General features: G+C 38.6%; 1 protein-coding gene across 4 annotated transcripts; it reads left to right on the top strand.

The window, feature by feature from the left end:
* The first annotated feature begins 19,364 nt into the window (after positions 1–19,364).
* On the top strand, positions 19,365–27,522 carry tldc1 (TBC/LysM-associated domain containing 1). 4 transcript variants are annotated; one of them, XM_020704240.2, is made up of 9 exons: positions 19,365–19,457; positions 20,496–20,664; positions 21,756–22,016; positions 22,093–22,237; positions 22,315–22,526; positions 22,834–23,020; positions 23,604–23,722; positions 25,244–25,423; positions 25,686–27,522. In XM_020704240.2, the coding sequence occupies exons 2-9, from the start codon at positions 20,509–20,511 to the stop codon at positions 25,800–25,802; spliced, it is 1,377 nt and encodes a 458-aa protein (XP_020559899.1). In that variant the 5' UTR covers positions 19,365–19,457; positions 20,496–20,508; the 3' UTR covers positions 25,803–27,522. The 4 variants fall into 4 exon arrangements, with proteins under 4 accessions (XP_020559899.1, XP_004070221.1, XP_020559898.1 ...); XM_004070173.4 differs by having other exon boundaries at positions 19,366–19,457; positions 25,683–27,522; XM_020704239.2 differs by lacking the exon at positions 19,365–19,457 and adding an exon at positions 19,487–19,991 and having other exon boundaries at positions 25,683–25,802.
* Positions 27,523–27,920: the final 398 nt, after the last annotated feature.

Below are 27,920 nucleotides of genomic sequence, written 5' to 3' on the forward strand. Positions count from 1 at the left end.
TGATCTTATTCTGGAGAAATTTGTAATGACTTTATTTTGAAGGAATTGACTAAAATGTTGTTCCAGTTTTCTAAAATTCTTTAGAGTTTAGTTTTTTCACATACAAAAAAATGTAAATCAAATAAATGTGTGTACGTTATTTAGACAAGTCTATGGAAATTACTCTATTCTTTACAACCATCAAGTTTTTGTTTTTCATTGATTAATCTCAAACCTTAAAGACCCCAAATGTCTCTGCTCATCTGACAACAACAAACACTGACAGCGAGTTCACAGATAACAACACAACATGTTTGATTTCCAATAAAAGCCTGGTTTGGTGACTTCTCTTGTGATGGCTGCCGGTCCGTATCAGGTCAGTCAATCCCTCCCAGCTGTTCAAACCCCAACGCGCCAGCCAGCGTGTCGGGCCTTATTCTGTTCACGTCGGCTGAACACTGACTCAGCACTGGTCAAACAGGATTGCTGCTGAGTGTTTGTTTGTGTCTGGTGGGATGGCAGAAGCTTTCAACTAATGCCAGGCTGCACAATGACACGGCTCTGAAACTTTATGTAAACTCAGAGAAGATAAGCGTTCTGTGCAATTTAAGCTCCTGTTGCAAAGTCTGACTTAACCGTAATTAAGGCGCCATGCTAATGGTTTGTGAGTTCTTTAGGTTAAGGTTGGGTAAATCAAAAATATTTTCAATGTCATTTTAAAGATCAGCTCTAAATCTACTGACGTACTGATTATTGGAGAGATCCTCCAAAAATTCCACCTTTTTCCTCAAGTGCAGATTGAAGGTTAATACTTATATCGACATTTCTAAACATTTTTGACCGTCCAGCTCATTCACAAACAAGGATTAAAATTTTACAAGCGTGTTTTCATGATTAAGAAAGTTAATCAGAAATCCCCTTTAACTTCTGTCTCCAATAGCTTATCCATGGTTTCTCTTACGTGTTCATCAGTTGCCTTATTATTGTCCCTTCAAGTTTAGATGTTTTATACTGCAAAAATAGGCCCTGTAGAAATAAGTTAAATACTCCTAAAGATTTATCTGGAAATAATCATAATAGTAATCTGCCAATATTCTTTCTGAAATTAAGATTTTTTTTCTGTTGAACAATTTTCTCAATATGATTATTTTTTACTATCTTAAGATTCAGTTTTTTGCACTGTGGATTTTGATCTTTTTTTTTTACATCTTTTGTAAATTAAAATTCGCATTTGAGCACATTTATTTTACATTCTACTGCAGCCAAAAGAGAACAGTTATGTCAGAATTCACTCACTACTCCCTGTAATCCCCTAAAAGACAATACAGCGCAGTACTATACAGATTGACGAAGCAAAAACCTATAAATATCAACATTTTATGAAGATTATTTATGAAACTAAACTTGGAAATGTGCATAAAAGAGAGTGGTTGCCATAGAAACATTGACGTAGTCCAACTCAAACCAATTACTGCTAACCGGCGATTTCTGGTTCCATGATGGCGACGTCCATGCTGCGAAAACATGACGACTGGATTGACTTTGTTTGATTGGTGCCGGAAGTAAACAGTATTCTATGGGTGAAGTCACACTGAGTCACTCCAGGTCTCATATAGAAAATTGTACTGATGCACATCATCGTTTTGCACAGGCTTCTGGGAAATTTCCAGGGTGCTGGATTTTGGAATTGTAGATAAAAGGGCAAGCACCCTTTATAGTGCACTAACTGGGAGTAGTGAGCGAATTTGGACTTAATCTATTTCTCACCAGCACTTTAGCACAGTGAGCCTTTGGGTATAAAACAGTGAACATCGGGTTCCGCTTGTTTTTTCTTTGGTTCTCCTAAAAGTGCTGGAAAATTTGTATTCAACAGACAAACTTCCAAGTTCTTTGTTCTCCACAGAACAAACAGGAGGTTGGCATGGATGAGGTACTACTGTGCACACAGGTCAGAGCGGACCAACAACTACTGCCTAAAAGGGAAAAGGCTTCCCCAAACGTTGGTTCAGAAATATGACAAGAAAACTGAAAAATGTGCAAAAACTCTCAAAGAACTTGAGTCAAAGTCTAAGATGCTGAAGATGTGTGCTGAAAAGCATCCTCACTGCTTTAAAGCACACACTGGCAAATGCAAAACACTATCCATCATAAGCAGCTTGAATTTCAATTTAACCCTTGTGCTATCTCAGATGACCCCACCCTTACATTGACGTGTTCTCCCTACCATGACAAAGGTGGATAAAGGTGGAAAGATTTCATGTAATCCATGGACACCAGTGAAAGATCACAAAGCATTGAAGAAAAAAGGTTCTGAGCACTGTCTAGTGGGTCTAGATGACCCAACTCCTCATGTTAATGTGCCTTGGATAGCACAAGGGTTACGATGTGAACCTTTTATATGGAACCTGTTCTGGCAAAAAGTAAGGCAAGGCGGCTTAATTTGTCTCATACATTTCAGGCAATATAAATAGAAAACACAAATATTTGGTAGATTAAATTGAAAAAAAAACAAAAAAAGTCTTAAAAGAAATGTAGCAGGTGGTGGTGAAGCTCATCAAACACTAGAAAAGAGAACCAGTAGAGCTTTCTTTCTGCTCTAATAGACTCTTTAAAAAAATCTTCAACTCCATAAATGTGCTTCACATGGCTAAAGTGATGAGAAACCCCTTAATGTCACTCGATGCATAAAACAGACTTGCTCTGACTTGACTTGTTCAGGCAAATTTACCTGGTTTGACTATAAAACAGTTAATCTTTGCGTTCTTGTGTCTCACAGGATACTCACAGAACCTAACCTGGTAATGAAAGTTCATAGAATACTTGTCTTACTCTCAGAAATGAATGTGATATTGGTGATGCGTGGTACAGGCCGCACCTTGTTTCTTTCCCTGTTCCAGGCCTGCATGTCCTGACAGCAACCAGTCAGTGCAGCCAAAGGGGAAAAGCTAAAAAATCTCAAGTCTTACTGCAACAGAAACAGCTGCTGACGAAAGGGGAGGAATAGTGGCATGTAGAGTCTGTGGGAGTCCAAACAAGGACGGTCAGAAAAGTTTCTCCTCGCCAAAACACTCAGATGCTTCCTGCATTCCTCAGACCTCCTCCTCACTGTTGCACGTTCTGCAGCCCACAGGCAGTCATGTGCTGTCCTGCAGCCCACCCACTGACTCATATTTACTAGATTGCTTTGGTATTCTTTGGTGCTTTATGCAGATCCGCCTTATTGGAATCTACAGTTCTGAAGAAACATGAGGAATTTCTTGTTTTCTCACTTAAAATCACCGTTCTTAGTGTGGTAACGTTTGTGCTTTGGCTGCTACTATAACTGGAAAACACATCTGACTCACATTATAAACAGTGAACACCATAACTTTAAAACACACGTTGCTCATTCGTGATCAGAATGCAGCCCGTGGATATTTTTCAGCCTCCGACTGCACAAAACGTAAAGTGAAGTTCAGCTAATCACATACTACGCATATGTCTTTATTGGGAGCTGTGGTGCAGAAATGTGTCGAATTGTCCTTAGGCAAGATACTGAATCCAACATTGCTGTGTATGCATGGGATTGTGACTGGGAAGCCATTCAAGTAAGGTAGATGTATGCTCCATTTACCCTTTTGCTAAATATGATTTAGAAAATGAATCTAGCATTCAAATTTTTACAGGGAAGAGTCTTCCATATCCAGTGTGTTCACAACTGCCCTCATGGGTGGACATGGGCTTTCTGCTGGCAAAAAAATGAGGAAACCTACACAAATGTCTTCATGTCTGTTGCTGAGGGGGGTTGCTAGGGCGACACTTTATGTTCCCTGTCCCTGAGGATGGTTGCCGTTCATCCACCGGGGCTTCTCCCTTTCATGTTTCCTGTCCCTAGGAAAGTCGTCTCATGCTCGTCTTCATGCCAGCTCCTGAGGAGGGGTTCGTCATGTCACCCCTCACTTCTTCTAGGCTGCAGGAACCCACATTTTTTTCTGAACTTGCTTTTGTTTAGTTCCTCCAGGTCCCCTCCTCTGAGGTGTTTTGGGCATCTGGGATCTGCCCTTTTGGGGAGGGGTACTGTATGGATTCTGTGCTTTAGTTTGTTTTTCTGTTATGTTCCTGGTTTTGGTCATGGTTTGAATGATTCCCCTGTTAGTCACTCCAGGTTCCTGCTGATCATCCACAGCTGTTTTCATTTCTGTCAACCACCCTCAGTCTATTTAAACATCTTTGTCAGGTCATCTGGTCTGCTCTGCCATTTTTGTTTTGTTTCTCCATGTTTTTTTTTTTGGGGTCACATTCTGATTAATTTATTAAATGGTATTTTTCTGCCACCATCCCCGGTCTCCTGCATTTTGGTTCTTCCACCACCAGTGAATGTTCAAGCCGTGCCTTTTCCCCGTCCACCCCATCCATTTCTGAGGGCCATCCTTTTAGTTTCCTATAAACCTATAGAGGATTACAGGGGCCACTCCTTTTCATGTCTGTTGCTGTTCCCTACTGAGGAGGGTCGCTGGGGAGACACTTTATGCTCCCTGTCTCCAAAGATGGTTGCCGTTCATCCCTCTTGGCTGTGTTTCCCGTTCTGGATGAAGGTCACCAGGGCTGCTCCCCTTCATGTTTCCTGTTGCTGGAGAGAGTCGTCGGGACCGCTCCTCTTCATGCACTGTAAGGATTCTGTGCTTTGAGTTTGGCTCTTCAGTTATGTTCTTGGTCATGTTTTTTGTTGTTCCCCAATTAGTAATTCTATGTTCCTGTTGATCATCCACAGCAGTTTTCATTTCTGTCACTTAACGTCAGTCTATTTAAACGTCCGGTTTTCAGTTCATCCTTGTCAGGTCATCGGCTCTACCCTGTTCTGCTTTGTAACCCTTTTTGTTTCTCCCTTCTTTTTTGGGTCACGTTCCGGTTAATTATTTAAATGTAAAGTTTCTGACACTAGACCCCGGTCTCCTGCATTTACGACCCATCACAGGCCCGAAAACCCCCAAAACCCACTCACCCATGTAGGTCAACCCCCATAAAGGTGCATGTGAGCAGGGCTTAAACAAGAAAATATGATTTTTTTTTTTTTTTAAACGCTTGTGTTCCAATATTTATCTACAAATATCCTATTATGCTAAATCAGTATTAGACATACATTATTATTAACCAATCCCTTTATTTAAATGGTGCCTGAACATGACTGCAGTCAAACAAGAGGCCATATATTAAAACATAATGCATAGTGAAGTTGGAAAGTTGGGGGGAAAAATATGGACCTACATCGTTTTATTTCATTTATTTATTTATATTTTTATATATTTATATATATATATATTTATTTATTTATATAACCACATAATTTGCTCATGATTACGACAGATAACTTGTTTTTGCTTATATTTTTCCCATTTGCTTATTTTTTTCCCATTTTGTCACCTTCCCCAACCTTTAAGGGGAAGGTTGGCCGCCGGGCCAACCTTCCCCTTAAATGATGATGACTGATTTGGACGTTATATCTTCACAACATAATGAAATTTGTTATCTCCTGATAATCTGCTATCTCGATTACGTGATAGATGCTGTTATCACGCAAAAAAAAGCAATGTATATGCTAATCCAGGCTTCCATAGCTGTTTCAAACTGAACCAAGTTGGATTTCAAATTGTGCAGAAATTATTGTATGTAAATGTTGTTTTTATTTGTGATTAAATATCTGTAAAGAATCTTATTCATTTAGAATGTGGGAAAATATATTTAAAAAGTTCATATGGACTTAGTTTTGTAGGTTGAAGATATTTAGCCTGGCAAACCTTTTCTGATATTGTGGTTGAAGTTTTTGATCTAGAAGTCAAATTTCGGGGAAATGTTTACATTTAAATGTTTAACAACTAGTGAAGCCCTTGTTTCTCCAACATGGCGCCTGCCTGTTTCAGTCCACATTGCCCCCATCTCTGTCTGTCTGACTGCCTCAGCAATGGGTTGGTCACAGCTCAGCAGGGTCCTAAATCTTAAGAGACCAGCGTGACCCGAGAGTTTTGCGTCTTGCTGAGACAATCCCTCGCTCTTGGAAAGAGCTCAGAAGTTCCAAGAGGCTATATAGGAGGGGCCCCTGAAAGTTTACCTAAAGGGGAAGGCTTCCCACTTAATGAGCCCAACTGATGCAGAGCGGACAAAAATTGCTTTCCTGCTGCCAAAAGCAGACATGTTGTGTCTAATCTACAGTTTTAGAGAAGGTCAGGACCACTTACTCATTATTGTAGCTTCTTGCTTGCAGAAGTAATAATTAAAATGCCAATAAAGTGCTTAAATTATCAGCAAAATGGTGATAAATATGACGGTATTTCCAATAATTCATTAAAGAAGATATATTTATGGTTTTTTTTAAATGGAGTTTATGTATTATAATTTTCTAGAGTTTCATAAATGAGTTTTATAAGGAAGTTACTTTTTTATGTACAGTTTAAAGTATTTTATTTACTAAACTTTTTAGTCATGTAAAGAAGTTTTGGACTGTCTTTGCCTAGTAAGATAAAACACCGTTCTTTGCAAATGCTGAGCTTTATAAATGAATAAATAAACAATGAAACTTTTAAATGTATCCACCACACCTGTAGAAGCTCGGGGATGTAACTATCTAAGGTCAACTTGAAAGTTATTAAGAAGACTGCTTTGTGTCTAATGTTCACGAATCCCTGCAGAATAATATAAATTGGCTTTTTTCAAAGTTTTTACAAGATGCTTGTCCGTTTTTCTCTGTGGTTCTTGCCTACATTTCTTTGTTAACTTCTGGTATCACGTTGAGTTTCTTCCCAACTCAAAGGAACATAATCTTATTTAGAAAGTTTTTACTTATTAATTTTACTTATGTTTCATGTATTTTTGAAAGTTTTACTTGTTTAATGTGGTGTGTTGCTATGAAACAAATCAGAAATCAAGTGAATCAATTTTGAAATTCCATCCATCATCATTTGATCTTTCCATCCATCCATCCATCCATCCATTAATCTAACTATCCATTGATCAATCTGTCCACTGATTTACCCAGTCATCTGTTTATCTTTTGAATTATCTAGGTTTACATCCATCCATTCATTGATCCGTCCATCAATCAATTCTTCCATCCATCCATCCATCCATCCATGAATCATTTCATCCATCATCCAACAGTCAATCCATCCATCCACTGATTCATCCATCCATTCTTCCATCTATTTATCCATCTATTTATTAAGTGACCCATTTGTCATCCATCCATCCATCCATTGATTCACTCATTTATCCATCCATCCATCTATTCATCCATCTATTTATTCATCTATCTATCCATTCATGCTTCCATCCATTTTGCTGTTCATCACCGGGTCCCAGAGGAAGCAGTCCAAACCAAACCTCCCTTCCAACAGAAACTTCCTCCAGTTCTGCTCAAGGAGGTCATAAGGTGCTCCCACAGAGACTGGGTCGCTCCAGCATGTCCTGGGTCTTCCTCTGGGCTTCCTACTGGTGGCACATGCCCAGACCTCCCAAGCGAGGCGTCCAGAAAGCTCTGCATCTTCAATCTACCTAAAGGACCAAGCTCTCCCCCCTCTTCATTTTCTGCATCCTCCTCATACGTCCTCCTGCACCACATGCATGAACCTCCTCTTTGGTCTCCCTATAGATCTTTCAAATGGTCGGCCTGACTTTCCCATCCTTGTATCTCCATAATACGTGTTCCTCCTCTGAATGGGTCCAAACCTTCTGGCTTTCCCAACCTTGTCCATAGAAAAACAGGTACATAAAGAAAATTCAGTCCTGTAAAAGTTTTAAATTTAAAATTACTTCTTTGATTTATGTAAATAAATCTATGTTTACCTTTGAACTGCTGCTCTGACCTCTGAACGTCTAGTCAGACTTTAATGATCCAGAGATGAGCGCGCTTAAAGTTTGGCACCGGGAAAATGTTGAACGTCTGCAAAGGCCAAACGAAGAAGAAGCTGCTGAGACAGAAAGGGGTGGCAGCTGAAGTTTCAATTCAACTGAATAAAGCAAAGATGGGGGAGGCAAGAGAGTGGGGTCTCTTTTGAGGTCCCATCATGTGAAAAAGGGGGAGACGGAGGGGGAATCTAAGTGTGAATGAGTCAGCCCACGGAGGTCCTGTGTGCCAGCGCTGCACAGGCCTGGCACAGAGACGCCATTGTCAGAGACTAACGAGCTGGGGACCACTTCATTCTCCTGCTCCAAAAGAGCATCTGTTTGCTGAGCCTATTGAGAGGTTCTGCACTGTGAATGTGTGCTGACAGTGAGGTGACTGTTTGCTGTGACGTCACCCTTTCTGCTGGGTTTCTAAAACAACCTTCAGCCAGGTTCCAACTCTTTCATAAAATATGCTGAAAGTGTTTCAGCATTCATTTTTTTGAAACTACCAGAACTAATGTGTTCTGAATAGTTTCAGTAAAAACTTCAGCTCAAAATTGATCATCAGGATAGTTTAAACTCACTTTTTCTTTTTGTTATGACGTTAAACAAGAACTTTTTCTTTGGATCAGTTGTCTGTAACCTGCCACTCCTAAACCATGTGTGTTCTCTCTGGTTAAAGAAAAATGAAATGTTTTTAACTTTTAAAGGAGGCATGAAGATAAATGTAAGTAATAAAGTAACAGAAAAGGTTAATTAAACTAATTCAAACTTTATTCAACTCATTTGCAAACAGTACATCACTCCTCAAGGCTTCTGACTACAGTACCCACAATGCTCCAATAATCACTCAAGCAGTTTGGTTTTGTAGTTTAACAAAGTCTAAACAAAACATTTTAACAGATTTCATACACTATCATATAAAATTAGCCAAAAAATACTATAATAAAGAATAATTCAGCAAATATATACAGTCAGGACCATAAATATTTAGACAGACACATTCTTTCTAATTTTGTTTGTACACATTACCACAGTGAATTTTAAATAAAACAACTCAGATGCCATTGAAGTGCAGACTTTTAGCTTTTATTCCATGGGTTGAACAAAAACATTGCAAAACTAAAGCATTTTTTAAACACAATCCCTTCATTTCATGGGCTCGGAAGTAATTGGACAAATGAAATAACTGAAAACTAAATGGTCATCACTAATATTTGGTAGAAAAGCCTTTGTCAGCAATTACAGCCTGAAGTCTTGAACTCATGGACATCACCAGATGCTGGGTTTTCTCCTTCTGAATGCTCTGCCAGGCCTTTACTGCAGCGGCTTTCAGTTGCCGTTTGTTTGTGGGCCTTTCTGTCTGAAGTTTAGTCTTCAACAAGTGAAATGCTGCTCAATTGGGTTAAGATCAGGTGACAGACTTGGCCATTCAAGAATATTCCACTTCTTTGCTTTAATAAACTCCTGAGTTGCTTTGGCTGTATGTTTTGGGTTGTTGTCCATCTGGATTATGAAACGCCGCCCAATCAGTTTGGCTGCATTCACCTGGATCTGCGCAGACAGTCTGTCTCTGAACACCTCAGAATTCATTGGGCTGCTTCTGTCCTGTGTCACGTCATCAATAAACACTAGTATCCCAGTGCCAAAAGCAGCCATGCACGCCCAGACCATCACACTGCCTCCTCCGTGTTTTACTGATGATGTAGTGTGCTTTGGATCATGAGTTTCTCATCGCCTTCTCTATACTTTTCTCTTGCCATCATTCTGGTAGAGGTTGATTTTGGTTTCATCTGTCCAAAAAATGTTTTCCCAGAACTGTGCTGGCTTTTAAGATGCTTTTTAGCAAAGTCCAATCTAGCCTTCCTATTCTTGAGGCTTATGAGTGGCTTGCATCTTGCAGTGTACCCTCTGTATCTACTTTCATGCAGTCTTATTTTTATGGTAGACCCTGGAGAGGGTTGTTCACTTGGTTGGCTGTTGTGAACGGGCTCCTCTTCACCATTGAAATGATTCTGCCATCATCCAACACTGTTGTCTTCCGTGGACGTCCAGGTCTTTTTACGTTACTGAGTTCACCAGTGCTTTCTTTCTTTCTCAGGATGTACCACAGGTGTTGATTTCGCCACTCCTAATACTGTAGCAATTTCTCGCATGGTTTTTTTCTGCTTTCTCCGCTTAATGATGGCTCCTTTCACCTGCGTGGAGAGCTCCTTTGACCGCATGTTGTCTGTTCACAGCAAAATCTTCAAAATGCAAGCACGAGTCTCTAATCAACTCCAGGCCTTTTATCTGCTTCACTCATAATGACATAACAAGGGAATTGCCCAACCTGCCCATGCAATAGCATGGAAATAAATTGTCCAATTACTTACGAGCCCATGAAATGAAGGGATTGTGTTTAAAAAAATGCTTTAGTTTTTCACATTTTTATGCAATCTTTTTGTTCAACCCATGGAATAAAAGCTGAAAGTCTGCACTTCAAGGGCATCTGAGTTGTTTTATTTAAAATTCACTGTGGTAATGTACAGGAACTAAATTATAAAGAATGAGTCCAAAACTCTATGGTCCTGACTGTCCAAAACTTTATGGTCCTTCGCCTTTAGACCGAAAACTCTGTAAACCTACAACGTCTTACATAATTCTGCAGTCTGACCCCTTTTAACTGTCTGTCTCAGTCCCGTCTCTCCTTTCCATCTCCGTTTGCCGGAGCAGGACAGGCGACCGCTGTGTTTGCTGCATCTCATTCTCCTCTGCTTGTAATTGAACTATAACTCACTGTTTCGCATGGATCACTGACACGCGCCAAGAAAGTTATTCATTCACCCAGTCGGTTCACTGAGTTACAGTTAAATGCCAACTGCCTTTGTGCTCTTTCCAAAAGCAGGCATCAATTCTGGACGCTCCCATCTTCTGTAAATCCCAACACGGGTCAACCGTGATCATATTTACTGAGGAGGAAGGACAAATGCCTTTCTCCATATGGTGGCATATAGAAACAGAGCTTTAATGAAGAAGAATATTCATTTAATTCACCATTAAGGAAATAAGTCTTCTTCCTGTTAGATTTAAATATGTGCCAATAAAACTTCGGAAAAGCATTAAAACACACCTTTTATTCATTAATAACCACAAGCGTTGGTTTCTGCCATTTAGAAATCTCACATTGGTATAGACTAGGAGGTTTTGTGCTTTCAAATACTTATTATTTTATGCTGTTTCACTTTGATGATGGATAAATCTGAAAAAACAAAGGAAGAAGGCAATAGAAATGAATATATTTTTCTAAGCGTTTGTAGAAGTATGGTATATAATTTTAATAGAAGCTGTTTGGCTTCAGGGAAGTGAATTTCTTTCTGACACTCAAAGCTTGTTTTAGATTCTCGTCTGACAATGAAAGTACTGATATATTCCAAACTTTGTTTTCGTCCAGTCCCTGACTACTTATATGTCTAACGAAGTAATGAATAGGAAAATTTGAGTTAATCCCTATTGTTTGGTTTTTATTTGCATGCCAGGTCTCACCTTTCTTCAGCTGATGGGCCTGAATAAACCACTCTTTAGGTAGTTTTATGGCTTGATCAAATGTGGTTTCATTGCTGTCTATGGGCCAAAGCTTTTGGAACCAGGGGGTCAAACCAATATTTTATTATTGTTGCAACATAACAGATTGTGAGTCAGAATATTTATCCATTTTTTTTATTCTCAGAACAGCCTAATCAGTTTTTATTTGTGACATAAATGAATCTGAAATCAAATAAAAATCATTTTTTCTAAGCATGACTAAACAAAGTGAAAAGTTTCAATAGTCTAATAAAATGATCCACTGATCCAGAGGTCTCTTTTATTTTTTTTTCAATGTAACAGCTTCGTTTTTGCAGCATTTCTTAGTTTCTACGCGCCAGAAACATCAAATACCAACCTTTCGTTGAAGTATCTCTATTTTTAAGATAAATATGAAAAAATGATATGCATTTTTAAAAATCTGTAAGAAACAAGAAAACATATCAAGCTGTTTTCCTTCTGACTCTTAAAAATACTATTGTCTGTCATCTTAGAACCACCACATTGTCGTTTCACTACTTCTATTTGTCCTCTGAGCTCTAGGTGTGAGGTCGTTGACTCAAATGAGGAAGACAAGTTTTCTTTCACTTGAGCTTTGCCGTCTGTAACCCTTGTGCCTATCTTAGATGACCCCACCCTTACTTTGACGTGTTCTCCCTACCATGACAAAGGTGGATAAAGGTGGAAATATTTCATGTAATCCATGGACACCAGTGAAGATCACAAATCTTTGAAGAAAAAAGGTTTAGCACACTGTCTAGTGGGTCTAGATGACCCAACTCCCAATGTTGAAGTGCCTAGGATAGCACAAGGGTTAAGGCCATAACTTGCTTCCACCACCCCAATGAAAATGGTGGTTTTGACGAGTTCTTACGTCATTTTTCAGATGGAAGACAAATATGAAGAAAATTAAGCTTAAAATTTCCTTTCTGCATATTTCTTTATTCTAATGGTTGTGAATCAGGAGCAGAAACAACGCAGTTTGAAAAGATCGTATTTGTTAGGAAGACAATATGCTTGGTGGGTCACAAGCTTCCTGCCCCGCTGCATTCTGATGCATCTGCCCGTAGAAGACAAGATCCGTGTACGTTGTTGTCTTCCTCATCTGAGCTGGAATCTGGACTATGGCTGGATAGCTCTGATATTGCTCGCCTTTTTTGTTGCACCGGTAATGTTAGGTTGGGGGTGTGAGTGGCTGTAAGCTAGTGGAAAAGTTTAAACAGAGAGCTCTCAGTTATGGGTGAAGACAACTTAGAAATTTACTTTCTAATGAACTCCTGCCACTATGCAGAAACTATGTCCTAAAAAAATGAGTCACTTTTATATTTTGGCCAAAAACGGCAAAATCATAATTAAAAAACACTGGGAACGCTTTGAAAATAAATCAAAAGATAATCAGAGTGGGTCTCTTAATCAGTTCTAGTCCAGTTTCCAAAAAGTAAATATACAACCTAAATACACATGAATAAATATTGGCCAACAGTTCCCTTTAATGTATAGTAAACTATAATATTAACTACAAACTATTGTTTTAAAAAAAACAGTTCCTACTAAATCACAATTCCAATTTTACAAATATTATCTAAATGCTAAAGTCTTTATTCAAACAGACAAAATTAAAGGGTTTCACGCCAGAAGTTATTTTCAAATCTGCTGATGCTCGTGACTTTTTAAAGCCTCGATCTCAAATGTCAGACTTCTAAAAGCTTTTCTCCTTGCAGTGTCTGATACATCATGCGTGGCTTTATTTTCCCTCCAAATGCAAAGCTGCACTGTACAGTCAAACACCAAACAGAACTGCCCCGCACCACATTACAGATGAGCCCGTCTTCTTTGTCGTCTCAGCAGATGAAGCCACTGCTGTCACAGAATGAAGAAGCTGACTGCCACGACCCTGCATGTTGAAGAATGCAACTCTTAACAAAACAAGTTTGCACGCTTTTCCATGATCGGATACACGTGTGTGTTGAAACAGTCTGGTTTTCTTTTCAAAGGTGTCTGCTTTGGAACTGCATGGTCTACACACAACAACAGGAAGCAGAAACGTCAACAGAACACTTTCTGAAAGCATTTTTTAAATTATATATCTAGTTTGCAAAGTTTGAGATGAAACTATTCATTCATTCATTCAATCGTGAAAAATGAATGAATGAGATAAAACTAAAAATGAGCTTTGACATCATAGTTTTTTCTACACAGAAGTTAGAAATGACGACTGTTTGAATGACATCTGACTGTCAGATGAGGACTTCTGCCTCTCAAGAACCACATGGTTTGCAGCTTTGTCTCTTTTTTTTTTTTTTTTCTCAACCCGGTATTCAAATCGCGTATTTCCTGTGCTGTCATTCGAGGGCGAGACTTTTACCATACATGGAGACAGACAAGAGGAGGGAGGGGTGGTGGGCAGAGAGGGAAGAGAAAAGAAGAAGTAACAGGACTCACTTCTCAAGTTTTAACTTGTTACCACGTAAACCCGCTTCACTTGAGTGAGCAAACGGCAACCGCTGGAGATAGCAATCGAGCTTTGCTATCATTACCTGAACCATGTCTGTTCCTGAGTCTGCCTGTGCCTGCTCGAAGCCCCAATGGGGACAAACTGGGTGGATGAAAAGAGTGAAAACTAATTATAACTCCAAAGCTCAGAGTTTACGACTTGCAGAGCTGGTGTCCCACAACACTCAGGTCTGATAACTGTTCAGAGGCCACAACATAAGTTTACATGACAGAAAAAATAAGTAACTTTCCGGCTTTTTATTTGCTTTTAAGTGTGGAGCCCTGCAACGGACTGGCAACGTGTCCAGGGTTTTAACCAAACAGTAAACCGGTTAAGGCTTCGGCAGCCCCCGTAAGTGATAAAACATGATCAAAAAGCGGATGGATGAATGAATGTCTCACAGGAAAATATCTTAATCTTGCATAATGATCCATGTTAGGAGGCAGCCTTGCATCACACGGATTCCTTGAAACCAGGTCATAATCAAACCTTTAGTTTCAGGAAGTGATGGGCAAAAATCTCCTGGGACTCTGTTACTGCAGTGAGATTTTACATGATAATGTCATGATGTAATGACCCAGTTCAGGTCATTTTAGTGCCGTTTTATAGACTCAATTCTTGTTTGATGTTGCGATGAATTTCCTTTTAAGGTAATTTTACAGCAAAAAATAAAAATTTGCATCCGTTCGGCAGTAAATGAACTAAATACAAATGGCCTAAAGCATGCAAAATGATTCCTTTAATGATTCAAAAGCGAAATAGAGATGTTTCCATGGGTCAAGTAGGACCAACAATAGTGAATTGTGCATAATTTTGGTTTGCAAAGTGACTTTAGTTTTCACTTGACCTTTTAAACACATTATATTTCACCAAACTGAATTTTATGAAATATATTTAGGCATCACCACGACATAAGTAAATGCAAAATTCAAAGTTTTTAATAATGTGTAACAGGAAATATTAACACAGCTAGGAATGATGGGTGAAATAAAGCAATGAAATGACATTGCAGCTCTTACTAACTCCAAATGTGATCATAAGCAAAAGTACTTTTTTAAATCATATTTTTCATTCTTACAAAGCTTTCTTTGATGCTGCAAAACAACAGTTTTGCAGCATCAAAGAAAGTTTTTCACCTTCATTTAAATTGTAATAAAATGGCTTGCTTCTACATTGCTGTTGATAATATTTCATTAGCTTGATGAATGAATTGAAACTTATAACTTAATCGTGATTGCTTTCATTGCAGGTAGTTCCCCTCAGAAGCCTCCTGCTGCTCTGTGCCTCCTCTCTGTCAGATTCTCTGGGTCATTGTTGCATCCTGTTTGCATGATGTGGGCAGATGTCAGCGCTTTAACCTCCAATTCAACAGAACCTCTGCAATGAAAACACACCCAGGTTGGTGCTCACCGATGTTATGCCCTTAAAAGGCGTTTTTTAACCGCCTGCTGCTCAATCCGGAAGCTTCTGCGCTCCTGTTCAATGATGTCAGTGCGACCTCTGCTGGTGGAAGACAAAACAGCACCCAGAGGACGACTGCAGAAACGGCACAGAGCAAACACACATACAGGAAATAAGTATTTGATCCCTCACTCATTTGAATTGTAGGTTCATTTGAACCGTGAAAGACAGAAAATCGCAAAGAAAAACAAGAAATTGACATTTATTTATATGATATTTATCATCGTTGACGAGCAGAAGTATTTGAACCCTATAACCCATGTGAGTTTAGGTTCACACAGACCAGTTAGACTCTTCTAATGAACCTGTCACCTGAACTGAAGACACCTGTTTGAACTAATTACCTTTAAAAAAAAAAAGACTCCTGTCCACAGAATCAGTCCATCAGTCAGACTCCAAACGCTCCAAAATGGGAAAGAAAAAAGAGCTTTCAGTGGATTGAAGGGAGATGATTGTAGACCTTCACAAGACAAGAACAGACAACAAAACCATCAGCAAGAAGCTGGGGGTCAAGGTGACAACTGTCGGTGCAATTGGAACAAAATACAAGAACATCTGTAGGTCTCAGGCTCCAAACAAAAACCTGAGATAATGGGAACAGTCAGAAATAGGTCTAAAACAACACAGCAGGTGTTAGTTAATGATCTGAAAGCAGCTGAAACCACAGTCACCTTTGGGAAAACTTTACACTGCAATGGTTTGACATCTTGCAGAGCTTGTAAAGTCCCCCTGCATAACCCTTGTGCTATCCTATGCACTTTAACATTTAAGATAGTGGGTCATCTAGACCCAAGACAATGCGCTGAACCTTTTTTCCTCAATGATTTGTGAACCTTACTGGTGTCCATGGATTACATGAAATCTTTCCACCTTTATCCACCTTTGTCATTGTAGGAATAACAGGTCAATGTAAGGGTGGGGTCATCTAAGATAGCACAAGGGTTAAATCAAATCAAATCAAATCAAACTTTATTTATAAAATAGCGCTTATCATGCATTTCGTGCAGCTCGAAGCGCTTTAACATTAAAAACAAAAAACACACAACATTACAGTAAAAATCCAACCCACCCTACACCCTTCCCACTCCCCTCCATTAAAGCACATGACCCACGACAATGAATGTTGACTACCAATGCAAGTTAAAATAAATAAATGAATAAATAAATAAAAAAGCAAGCAAACAAACAAACAAACAAACAAACAAGGCTTGGCTCTGCTGCGAGGAAACGGCATTTGGGAATCTCTTCATACCAGGAGCCAGCCCGCCCACGGGAGCATGGCCACAGCGCCAACCCAGACCGGGACAACACCAGGGTCCACTTCACAGCCGTGAGGCTGCAAAATTAAACCCCAGCCGCCCCAGCAAGGGCAAGAACTGCAACAACAGCCACCGGGCAAGCCGGCAACCCTGGCAGAAAAGACTCCCACAAGAAACACTGGGGCTAAAATCACAATAAGATACTAAAATTATAAGATTTATTAAAAAATAAATAAATAAATAAATAAATAAATAAATAAATAAATAAATAAATAAATAAATAAAAACTGAGAATAAGATGCATAAAATGAAATGAAGTATAGTATAGAATATAGCCTATGTTAAAACTAATAGAATAAATTAGCAGTTAAAATCAACTAAAAGCTAAATTAAAAAGGTGGGTCTTGAGCCTCTTCTTAAAAACCTCTACAGTCTCTGCGGCCCTGAGGCCCTCTGGCAGGCCGTTCCACAGGCGAGGACCGTAATGGCAGAACGAAGCCTCACCATAAGTTTTGGTCCTTACTTTAGGAACAACTAAGAGGCCAGCACCGGAGGACCTCAGGGTCCGCGAGGGCTCATATTTTAAAAGAATATAATTCAAATAAGAAGGCCCAAGACCATAAAAACACTTATAAACCATTAAAAGAATTTTAAAATCAATCCTGAAACGCACAGGGAGCCAATGCAGCGATTTTAAAATCGGTGTAATGTGTTCCCGCCCTCTGGTTCTCGTCAGAACTCGTGCTGCTGAGTTCTGCAATAGCTGTAGATTTGAAATAGACTTTTTGGGTATAAACCAGAGAGCAGGGCATTACAGTAATCTAAACGACTGAAAATAAAAGCATGCATTAGCACTTCTGTGCTGGCAAGAGAGAGGAACGGGCGGACTCTGGCAATGTTTTTAAGATGATAAAATCCTGTCTTAACGACATTTTTAATGTGTGGGATAAAATCTAGCTCAGAGTCAAAAAGTACGCCCAGGTTTCTCACACATTGAGAAGGTTTAAAATTATGAAGATGTGGTAAAATCATCTCTCTCTTGTCTTCAGGACCGATGATTAATACTTCAGTTTTGTCCTGGTTGAGCTGTAAAAAGTTTTCTGCCATCCACAACTTTATATCTAAAATGCAATTTAAAAGAGTGTTGACAGGTTCAAGGTCATTAAGTTAAAAAGGCGTGCCGACCTCCTGAAGCTTACCAATGAACACTGGGAGAAGGTGCTGTGGTCAGATCAGACCAACATGGAGCTCTTCGGCATCAACTCAACCCGTCTTTGGAGGAAGAGAAATGCTGCCGATGACCCCAAGAACACTATCCCCACTGTCAAGCATCACTGTGTGGATGGGAGGAATGACAGAACCATGTCCCATCAAATCCTGAGTGAGAACCTCCTTCCCTCCACCAGGAGGCTTAACATGGGAAGTGGATGGTTCTTACAACCAATGAAATGGCTGCAGAACAACCATAGCAAGGTCGTGAAGTGGCCCAGCCAGTCTCTAGACCTAAATCTGATTAAAAAACAAATGAAGAGAGCTGCTCATAATTGTCAAGCAATTGCCACCAAATCTGATATAGAGGTCATAAGTAAAGAAGAATGGACTGAAGTTCCTGTTGATATGTGCAGAAACCTGCTCGTCAACTACAAGAAACATCTGACCTCTGTGTCCGACAACAAAGGGTTGACCACAAAATAAGTCTTTCAGGCAAGAGGGTTCACTTGTTACCCTCAATGAAATGCTAATACATTTTGATAAATCTTTTACCAGACTTTCAATTTATTTAAAAGTAGGCAAATCTAGAAAATTAGCATTCATTCACTTAACCGCTTTTCGCTTTTGGGGTCACGGGGCTGCCGGAGCCTATCCCGGCCACTTGTGGGCGAAGGCAGGGGACACCCTGGACAGGTCGCCAGTCTGTCGCAGGGTAGAATGTCTACAAACACACACCCATTCACTCTCACACCTAGGGACAATTTTTAGAGTTGCCAATTGACCTATGAAGCATTTTTTTGGACGGTGGGAGGAAGCCGGAGACCCCGGATGCACAGGGAGAACATGCAAACTCCACACAGAAAGGTCCCCCGTTGATGTAGTTCCAGCCGGGTCTTGAACTGGAGGCCTTCTTGCTGTGAGGCAAGAGCGCTAACCACTGCGCCACCATGCAGCCTAGAAAATTAGCAAGGGAATGAAATACTTATTTCCTCCACCATAACCATGGTGGATTGGAGGTAAAACTAATTGCATTCTTTCTATTATTATTATTATTGTTGTTGTTGTTGTTGTTAGTACTATTGTTAAAATTATTATTATTAGTATTATTAGTATTATTATTAGTAGTAGTAGTAGTAGTTGTAGTAGTGATGGTGGTATTAGTGGTGGTAGTAGTAATTTTGTATTTCTTTCTACTGTGATCATTTCATACGTGTGATTAATCTTTTTCTTAACAGGAATAAGGAATGTCTCATTATTCCTAATTCTTTCACCATAGCATTTTTTATCTGTAATAATAACCGGATGATGGGTGCAAGTTTCGTTTTTTATTCTTTCTTCCCTATGGCGGAAAAGCAAGTTAATGAATATAAATCTTTACATATTTTATGTTTAAAAAAATTTGAATAAATTATATTTTGTGGTGCGAATATTTGGAACAGGATTTGTGGCTCTGGGGTTTAAACCCCTGACACACGCCTTCTCTTGTTGCCCCGCCTTTTAAAAGTCATTAACCAATCACAATTTAGGGTGTCAGTAGTTGGCTTATTTGATTGGTCGTCACAGCTGTCACTCTCGTTGAATCCAGGAAGTGTTGAATTGTAGGATTCAGAATGAAAAGCTTTCAATAAAAGGTAAGTCGGTACCAGATAGCGAATATTTTTCTTTATTGTAAAGCAGTCTTTGCAATATCTTAGTTTTATCGACACAAATTCAACATAAATAAAATAAACGTGGTTCTTTTTAGTAATATCTTCCTCGGGTCACGTAGCAAACGTTTCTGACCGAATGGTGCAGCTTTTTCTGATGCACGGAGCCCCGGATGGAGAGCTTTTGTTTTATTCATTTATTTTTACTCTGACCGATTTTTCCCACTTTAATTTTTGCAGAACGCAGGTAAAAATAAACTTTAAACAATAGGGATGCATAAAAACGTGTTTTCCCTCCCCTTTACTACCATTAATCAACGTTATATGACTGTATCTAGTTTGTAAACTGTGTCGAAATAGAGAAATGCAGAGGATGAATGGAAAAAAAGGGCTCTTCCTTATTGACCTCGTGATAGTTGGAGCTCGTGCTCACCAGAGGTCGATAACCTCTGGTCGAAATATTTTCTTCTGAAAGGTCAAGTTAAACAGAGAAAAAAACGTAAACAACCGTCAGCTGAGGTTAGTAAAAGGTCATTTTTCTTTGAAATAACGTTTTCTTTTTTACTATTTTCAACTTAAGTAATTTATTTAAACCTTATTTGCCATAAATGTATATTCTAGCCTCCTTTTATGATGTGCAGATAGGCTAAAATCAATTGTTTTATGTTGAATAATTAATAATGTATGTCCAATTTGCCATTATTTTCAGAGCCTAAAAGGATAGTTTCTGCAAAATAAAAAATTGAAATAAAAAGAGTTTCTGCTAAATTAAACATAGCATGTCAATTTAAAAAAAACAAAATTATTAAATATTAATAGCATACAATGAAATGTCATTTTTACACATATTTGTGAGGAGTGTGGATAGATAAAAGAGGTAAAGGCTCAGGTCAATGCAAAGAATCTTTGAGTCTAAAGCAATTCAGTTTCTCTCAAAACTATGTCTTTTGGTACCTATTGAAGCTGAACTATATGCTACATTTGAGAAAATATTGACATTTTCTTTATTGTTCTTCGTTTTAGTCTGCAGAACATTATGGGTAACGCGGAGAGCGCAGTGGTGCAGAAGCGGCTGACCCGCTTTCGGCCCGAGGAGCGGCCTGTAATCGATGGCGTGTTCAACAAACTTGTATCTGGTGGAGGGGGCGCCTCCGAAGCTCCAGGAAAAGCCATCACGCTTCAAATGCTTCAGGTGGGACAAACAGGAACAGGTTCCTCTAGGCTTAGAATAAAAACCCCATTGCTTAGTGTGGATATTAGTTCATTACATTGTGTGTAAACATACTTAGCCTATGATCTTTAGTTCATGTTTTAGTTTGATTTAAAGTCATACTTCTGCAGTAAAAGGTAGAACAGGTACAACATCCTTGGGCACAGTCTGATCAATGCATGCAGCATTGCATCATGGGTTATCTGAACTCATCAGATCACTCTAAACACTTTGAACTTTTACCTTCAGGCAGACGTTACAGGTTGAGTAAAGAAAGAACAAACAGGACAGTTTTATACATGTGCAATAAATATATTACACATTGCTAAAAAAACAAAACATTAAAGTTTAATTACATATACTGAAAATTAGCAATGATGGATGTTTTAAAAAAAAACTTGCTCCGATGTGGTCTTGAGATTGTTTTTTTTACATATATTTATTATTATTTTGCTTGTTCTAAACAATTTTAACACTGTTTTTTTATTGTAGCTTATTAAATTAATGACTTTCACACCTTTTTAGTAGTTTTAAATAAATTAGTTGAAATTCCTTGTTTTTAAATGATTATACGATGCACTTTTTTATTTATTATTTGTAAATGAATGACAATGCGATGGATTTTTTTATTTATTATTTGTAAATTATTTTCTATATGATGCACCTTCATTCATTATTTGTAAATTAATTACAGTATGATTTACTTTTTATTTATTTGTAAAGCAATTACCATATGCTGCACTTTTTTTTGATTAGTTGAATGTTAATGAGCAAATGAGACTCTGGGGATGCACATCTATCTATTTAACTAACTACTCCTGCACTTTCCATGTTTTTGACCCATATTTAGTGTTGAATTAAAACAAAACTCTCATGTTCTTCAAAAAAGTTCATAGGTAAATACTTTATGAAAGGCTAACTTGAAATTAACATTCAAACTTTCTATAAAAATGAACAAAAATCTATATAAAAGCTTTCCAGGTTTTTAATTGCAGTCTGTTTTGTTAAGCCCCGCCCACTAACATTGTATTTTGACATTACAGTTGTGTAATGACTTACATTTCTTTCTCCAGTCCTCAATGGGCAGCCTGACATCGGACTCTTTGGTCAGACGGGTCTTTCACTGCCTGTGCAGCATTGATCCAGAACTGGCAGCACCTGCTTTTGGCAAAACCAACCAACATCCGGCGCCCCAAGTGAACCGGGAGCAGCTGGTGATCTTCCTTGCAGACGCCCTGCGAGGCACCGCAGAGGAGCGTGCTCCTCTCATCCTGGTCATGTCCCAGTACCCATCAGGGACTGCTGCAGCTGTGACCTGTGAGCAGGTGGCTCAGGTGAGCTGAACAGGAAGTTAGCAGGCGTAGTATTGGTTTCTGTGACTTTAGTCTCACTGTCATCGTCTCTCTGCAGTTCGTCCAAGACTTGATTTCTGCTGTAGTTCAGATTTTGATCAATAGAGGGCGTCTGGATGGCTGGACACCCGAGAAGATGGCCGATTCTTCTGTGGGAGTTAAAGTCTTGGCAGAACATTTGTGCTGTGAACTGAAACCTTCAGGTGAGCAGACGTATTTATTTTTTTTAGTCACCTTGAATATTAGATTGTTGACGTTCTGTCCTGCTTTGTTGCTGCAGATCAGGGTAGCTGTGATGTTTCCTGTCTGGAGGACTGGATCTTTAGAACCCCTCAGGTGTCTCTGTACTTGGAGATGCTGGCCGACGAGGGCCTCAGCATATCTCTGAGTAGTTCTCCCCCTCCCAAACTCCTGCCCCCCTGCAGGGAGACGCCCTGGAATCAGTTAAACTCCCTTCTGGACATCCCCACCCTGATGTTTCTGGCTCCACAGGTCAGTCAGGTTAAGGGACTGCTTACTTTCTTGTTTGTAAAGGTTTTTCAGGATTTGAAACTGATAAAACCAATAAAAAATGGCTTCTATTTGCAAGAAGGTTGAGGAGCCCAAAGAATGAAAAGCTGTACATTAATGTGAGTTTAGTGTCTGCATCAGTAGGACGCCCACTTTAAACAAAGTTATTCACTTTTATCATCCAGTTATTCTGGGGTTCGATTCATTGTGTGAAATGTATTTTCACAGAAGGAGATGTTGTTTGGAAGATATTCAGTCCACTTTTTTTTTTGTTTGTTTTTGTTTATAGGTGCCTGATGGCTACAGCGCCCCCTGGAGGCTTGCGTTTTCCACACAGGTGCACGGAGAGAGCTTCACCAGAATGATGGCCAGTCTGACCAGAGGGGGCCCGTCCCTGCTGCTCATCAAAGACACCAAGGGCCACATTTTTGGAGGCTTTGCATCACACACCTGGGAGTTAAAGCCTCAATTTCAGGGTGAGACGTGTCAAACAATCTTCATTTCACCAATAAATATTTTTTCTGTTCTGAAAAAATGTTAAAAGACCACAAAAATAGTTGGAAGCCCTTCAGGTGACACGACTACAAGAACAAGTCGTCTAATTTTACAGGACATGACCTTAAAAATTCATTCTATGTTTTAATGAATGTAACTTTGTAAATATATAAAAGAGTTCATTAAATAATGTAACTTTTTTTTAATTTCCATGCTGATATTTCACTGCTGAAGCATTCAAACAAATTTAAATGAGTTTAATTGTTCATATTTTGACACTGATAAAGCCTTGTAAGAATTGTATTCAAAGGAAACAAAATATATTAGAAAATAAATTAAAAAAAGAGTTTGAGGCCCAACCTGTTATTTTATTATACTTTAGAAGAGTTTTGGCCAACTATTTTCCTCCAACTTGTGTTCATTTTGTCAGTATTCATAAGTTTACATGGATTTGACAAAAATTAGGGTTAGAGTTACTTAAATGTTCTGCAATGTCACATGACTTTCCTCTCAGATCTTCATCTTTTGTCGTGTGTGTTTGTGTGTGTGTGTGTGTGTGTGCAGGTGACTCCAGGTGCTTCTTGTTCTCTGTTTTCCCCACAATGAGGGTTTACACAGCAACCGGATACAACGAACACTTCATGTACCTGAACCAGCACCAGCAGACCATGCCTAATGGACTGGTGAGACCGCACTCATTTCTTTTAGGCAGAACTGCAACGTTATTCCCCAGGATAAAATATAAAGTTTATGCACCAAAGTTTAGTAGCTGTCCATCCTTAGAAAGTCTTAAAATGCTTTAAATATCATTTATTTAAAATATATGCTGAAATGTGATTCAATTATCTTAAATCTGGGTGAACAGGGCCTAATTATTTTAGATCTATTTAGTGAACTTCTTTAGATCTTAGGTCTAGAAATAATGTATTTATGTCTTAAGGCCGCAAACTGCTTCTAAATCATTTTTGGAAATTCCTTAGTGAGTAGAAAGGTATTTAATTGAGTTGGCTGTGCTCGGCTTTTTAGTCATTATTGTCCACAAAGGCTTCAACAGAACCAATACCAGCAGAACACGGGTTTTCGAGAAGAACCCTAACAAATGTCAGACAGTTCTTACACTCATAACATAGTTGAAAATACAGTCCAATAGTGAGAGATTCATTAATCCATCAGTACACATGACAAAGAATTGGCATGAAAAAAAGCCCCACAAATATTCATTACATGGAAAACCCACAAAAATAAATAATTGTGTCAAAATAAAAGTTTATTTCTCAATTTTAAATGCACTGACAGGTAATTGTGTTTTTAAAATGTGTGCAGAACCCAGCAAAGCCTTTATGTGTTACAGAAAAACTACGGTCCAAAAATGTGAAAAACAAAAACAGGTTTTTGTTGAAATGTAAAAACTCCTGTAGATGTCATTTGAACAACAATATATGTTAACTGTAGTTAAGATTATTAAAACTCCATTCAATGCACAACAGTTTTACAATTTGGCACATTTGTTAATAAATGAATAAGAAAGACAGTTTGGATCAGATGTTTCTCCTTTAGTGGAATTTTTTTATTTCAAGAACGTCGAAATGCTTGCCAGCAAACAGCAAAAATGCCATTTTTTTCTTTTTTTTCTAAAGCATTTGGTGATTGTCTCACTGAGCAAACCATCATTTTCAACCTTTGCATTTGTGACTGTTTGTATGCTGGTCTAATAATGTGCCTTTTCTTTATACGCACTGCTTTAAATTAAGTTTGAATGAGTAAAAAAGGATTTTAATGCCTGCAGTCATCCTTTTATAAGTGTAGTAATTGTAGTTTGACCTGATGGAGGCTGTGTTTCTGTTTTAGTTAAACACTAAATCCAATTTACACCAATTTATAAAGCTGCAAATCACTGAGCCAACAACTTTATTGCTTAAATATTAAAATACTCATTTAATAAAACTCATTTTAATCAAATAATTATACAATTACTGGAATTATTCATAATTAGGCATGTTCATTTTATTTATAAAATGTATTTATATAAAAAATTAACATATAACCTAAAATGAAAAAGCTGCTGTAGATTCAGAGTTAGTACAAAAGATATTTTTATGTCATCGTTGGATGTTTTTATATTTATGTATGAACACAATTAATGTAAAAAATGCATATGAACATTTACAAACTATTATGAAAACAGAACTTTTTGGTCTCCTCAGGGTATGGGGGGTCAACATGAATACTTTGGTTTGTGGCTGGACAGTGATTTTGGCCGCGGTCACAGCCGCGCACGGCCCAAGTGCACCACGTACGGCAGCCCTCAACTATCGGGAGACGAGGACTTCACTCTGGACTCTGTGGAAGTGTGGCATGTGGGAAAACCTCCAAAATCAGAGGAGGTCAGACAGCATTTTGCTTCCTTTTCTTCAGGAAAAATCTCCAAACAGACCTTGTTCCAACTCCCGAGGTTCCTCAGAGCTTCACTTTGACACAGTGACAATAGGAGACACAAAGAACTTTAATTAAAGGAACCATGAGCTGCTTATTCGTAAATCTCCAGCGTTAATGAAATGCTGAGACACGTATGCACAGTGTATCACAAAAACACGTTTTACTCTTTTAAAACAATGTTTTGTGTGTCTGTTTTTTGTGTTGTAGGAGGAAGAGGAGGAGGGTAAGAAGAGCATCTTGTTCGTGGATCCTGAAGTTCAAGCCTTAATGGAGATGACAGGGAAAACTCTGCACAGTGAGGGGCTCCGGGAGCCAGAGGAAGACTAGCTACACAAGCAAAAACAAAAGAAAAAAACACAAATCTGACTAAGCTTTTCTCAGATCCTCAGGTGGTGGAGTGTCATCAAGTTCAGATATCAGCCCTTTTTCTGACTCTCATTGAGCTTTGGAGCTTTTAATTCACAATCTTTTTAAATCCTCTATCATCTCAGACATGTTCATGAGTGTCTGCGATTCACATAACTGCAATTAAAATGACCCAAAAAATCCTGTGTGGCTCGAATCAAAAGCATGCAGACAGGTACAATTTTCATTAAAGCTTAAAATGTAAAAGACCTCTGATATTTATGTGTGGCAGTAAATGTATTTGAAGTCATCTTTGATCCATATGAAAAATTAGAAACAAAATGTGTTTATTTTTTGTGATTGTGATTTGAATCATTTTTGTATTTTCATCACCAGAAGAAGCTGATAGGAGGACTTCAGGGACTTGAACATTCAGTTGCGGTTAAACATCACGCACATGAGGCAAAAACCTTTTCTGACTACCTCTTTTTACAGAATGATTGCATGTTTAGATTTTTATCACCGTTCCTTTTTTTATCAGATTTAAATCTGGATGTTGAGCCAGACATACTCGACATAGTTTGATAGTAAACTGTTGTGAACTCACTTCTTCTACTGATAGATGAGTGAGGAGTTTGAGCCTGAATGGGACAAAATGATCTTTAACCTGGATCATCCCAGAATTGTTGCATTAAGGGCTCGCCGTTTGCTGCGCCGTCAGGCTACGACTCGCTGTTCTGCGTTAGCTTCCCTGCAGCCCCTTGACCTTTGCCGTCTGTGTGACAAACGCTGAAGCCAACAGGATCTCTGCAGCAGTTCGTCGGTCAGACCGTCTGCTTCCTTTATCAGGAAATGCATAAGTTATTCATCCTCAAGGTAGTGGAGCCCAAAAACATCTTAGACAGGGTTGCTGCCATCTTTGCGTGATTAATGTCATTTTTAACCAAAGTCTGTGCACTAAAACCTTTGGAGCCTCTTCCCATTTCATCTGTGATCATCAGTGTTTGTGAAAAAAAGACTCATCCCTTAGTGAATCATAGTCTTAAAAAGGTTTGTAGTTTTAGACAAGTTAAAATGTGAAGGTAAAATCTCTTTTTTCAAGAGAAACCAGGCCAAGAGGCATCAGCTCACATAAAAACAAAACAATCATGAAAAAAAATGAAACTAATTTAAGAATAAGATAAACTCTTCCAGTTACACCCATTATTCTTTCTACATACAGGAAAGAATTTATCCTTTTATGCAATACTGATACTAATTCTTCTGTACCGAGGTAAATATTTACATTTTTGTTTCTACATATTGATGTTTGAATTAAACTTAAGTCTGTTTTTAAGAACTCTATTGAGTAGCCTGATCAAAAGTAGTTAAAATGACAATTAAATGATTTAATGATTTAATCATGCAGGTTGAACCACTAATATTGAACTAAAAGACATTTAAAATGACAGTGAATATAAATTGACGTGGAGTAAACATGACTGTAGGAAGTCGAAGTTACTTTTAGGAGTAAATCTAAAACTTTGATTGGTTTTGTGTTCGTGTTAACAGTTTGTATAAGCTTTTCACTAAAACTGTGTTTATGGAATGAATTGTGCTTTTACCGTGTATGTATAGTGAATAACAGGCTGTGCATGTGTCCGTGTGTAGTGAACACTTCACTGCAGGGTGTTGCCTGAAATAAATCAAGAGTTTTGCTGAACATCTGTGTTTTCTGTCTTCATGAGTCCGCCAGCTTTATTCGTTTGGCCTATTCTGTGAAATCTTTCTGTAAGCATGGAGGCGGGTTAAACGCAAAGATTTTCTTGGCGTCTGAAAGGCAGACACCTTGTGTTTGGCCTCCTCTTGAGGAGCAGCGTCTCTTCTGCAGACTTTAGGGATACTCCATAGACTGTTTTAGAACTGGACTGAGCGCAATGTAGAAGATGAAGATTTGATCTCTTTTATGTCTGTCAACCTGATGGCTGAATGAAATGTTTGAATTTGCATTTCGGGGATGAACAAAGTATCAATCAATCAGTCATTAAAATGTAGCTTTTCCTTTGATGGACACAATTTTGATTCAGACTAATCAATCAATATAAGGGCCTGACTTACTTA

The sequence above is a fragment of the Oryzias latipes genome, chromosome 6 (genome assembly GCF_002234675.1).
Source record: "Oryzias latipes chromosome 6, ASM223467v1".
NCBI lineage: Eukaryota > Metazoa > Chordata > Actinopteri > Beloniformes > Adrianichthyidae > Oryzias > Oryzias latipes.

Coding starts and splice junctions, on each gene's coding strand:
- tldc1 (XM_004070173.4), top strand. CDS start 20,509: ATGGGTAACGCGGAGAGCGCAGTGGTGCAGAAGCGGCTGACCCGCTTT. Junction 22,527..22,833: donor TGATGTTTCTGGCTCCACAG/GTCAGTCAGGTT, acceptor TTTTGTTTATAG/GTGCCTGATGGCTACAGCGC. Junction 23,021..23,603: donor GTTAAAGCCTCAATTTCAGG/GTGAGACGTGTC, acceptor GTGTGTGTGCAG/GTGACTCCAGGTGCTTCTTG.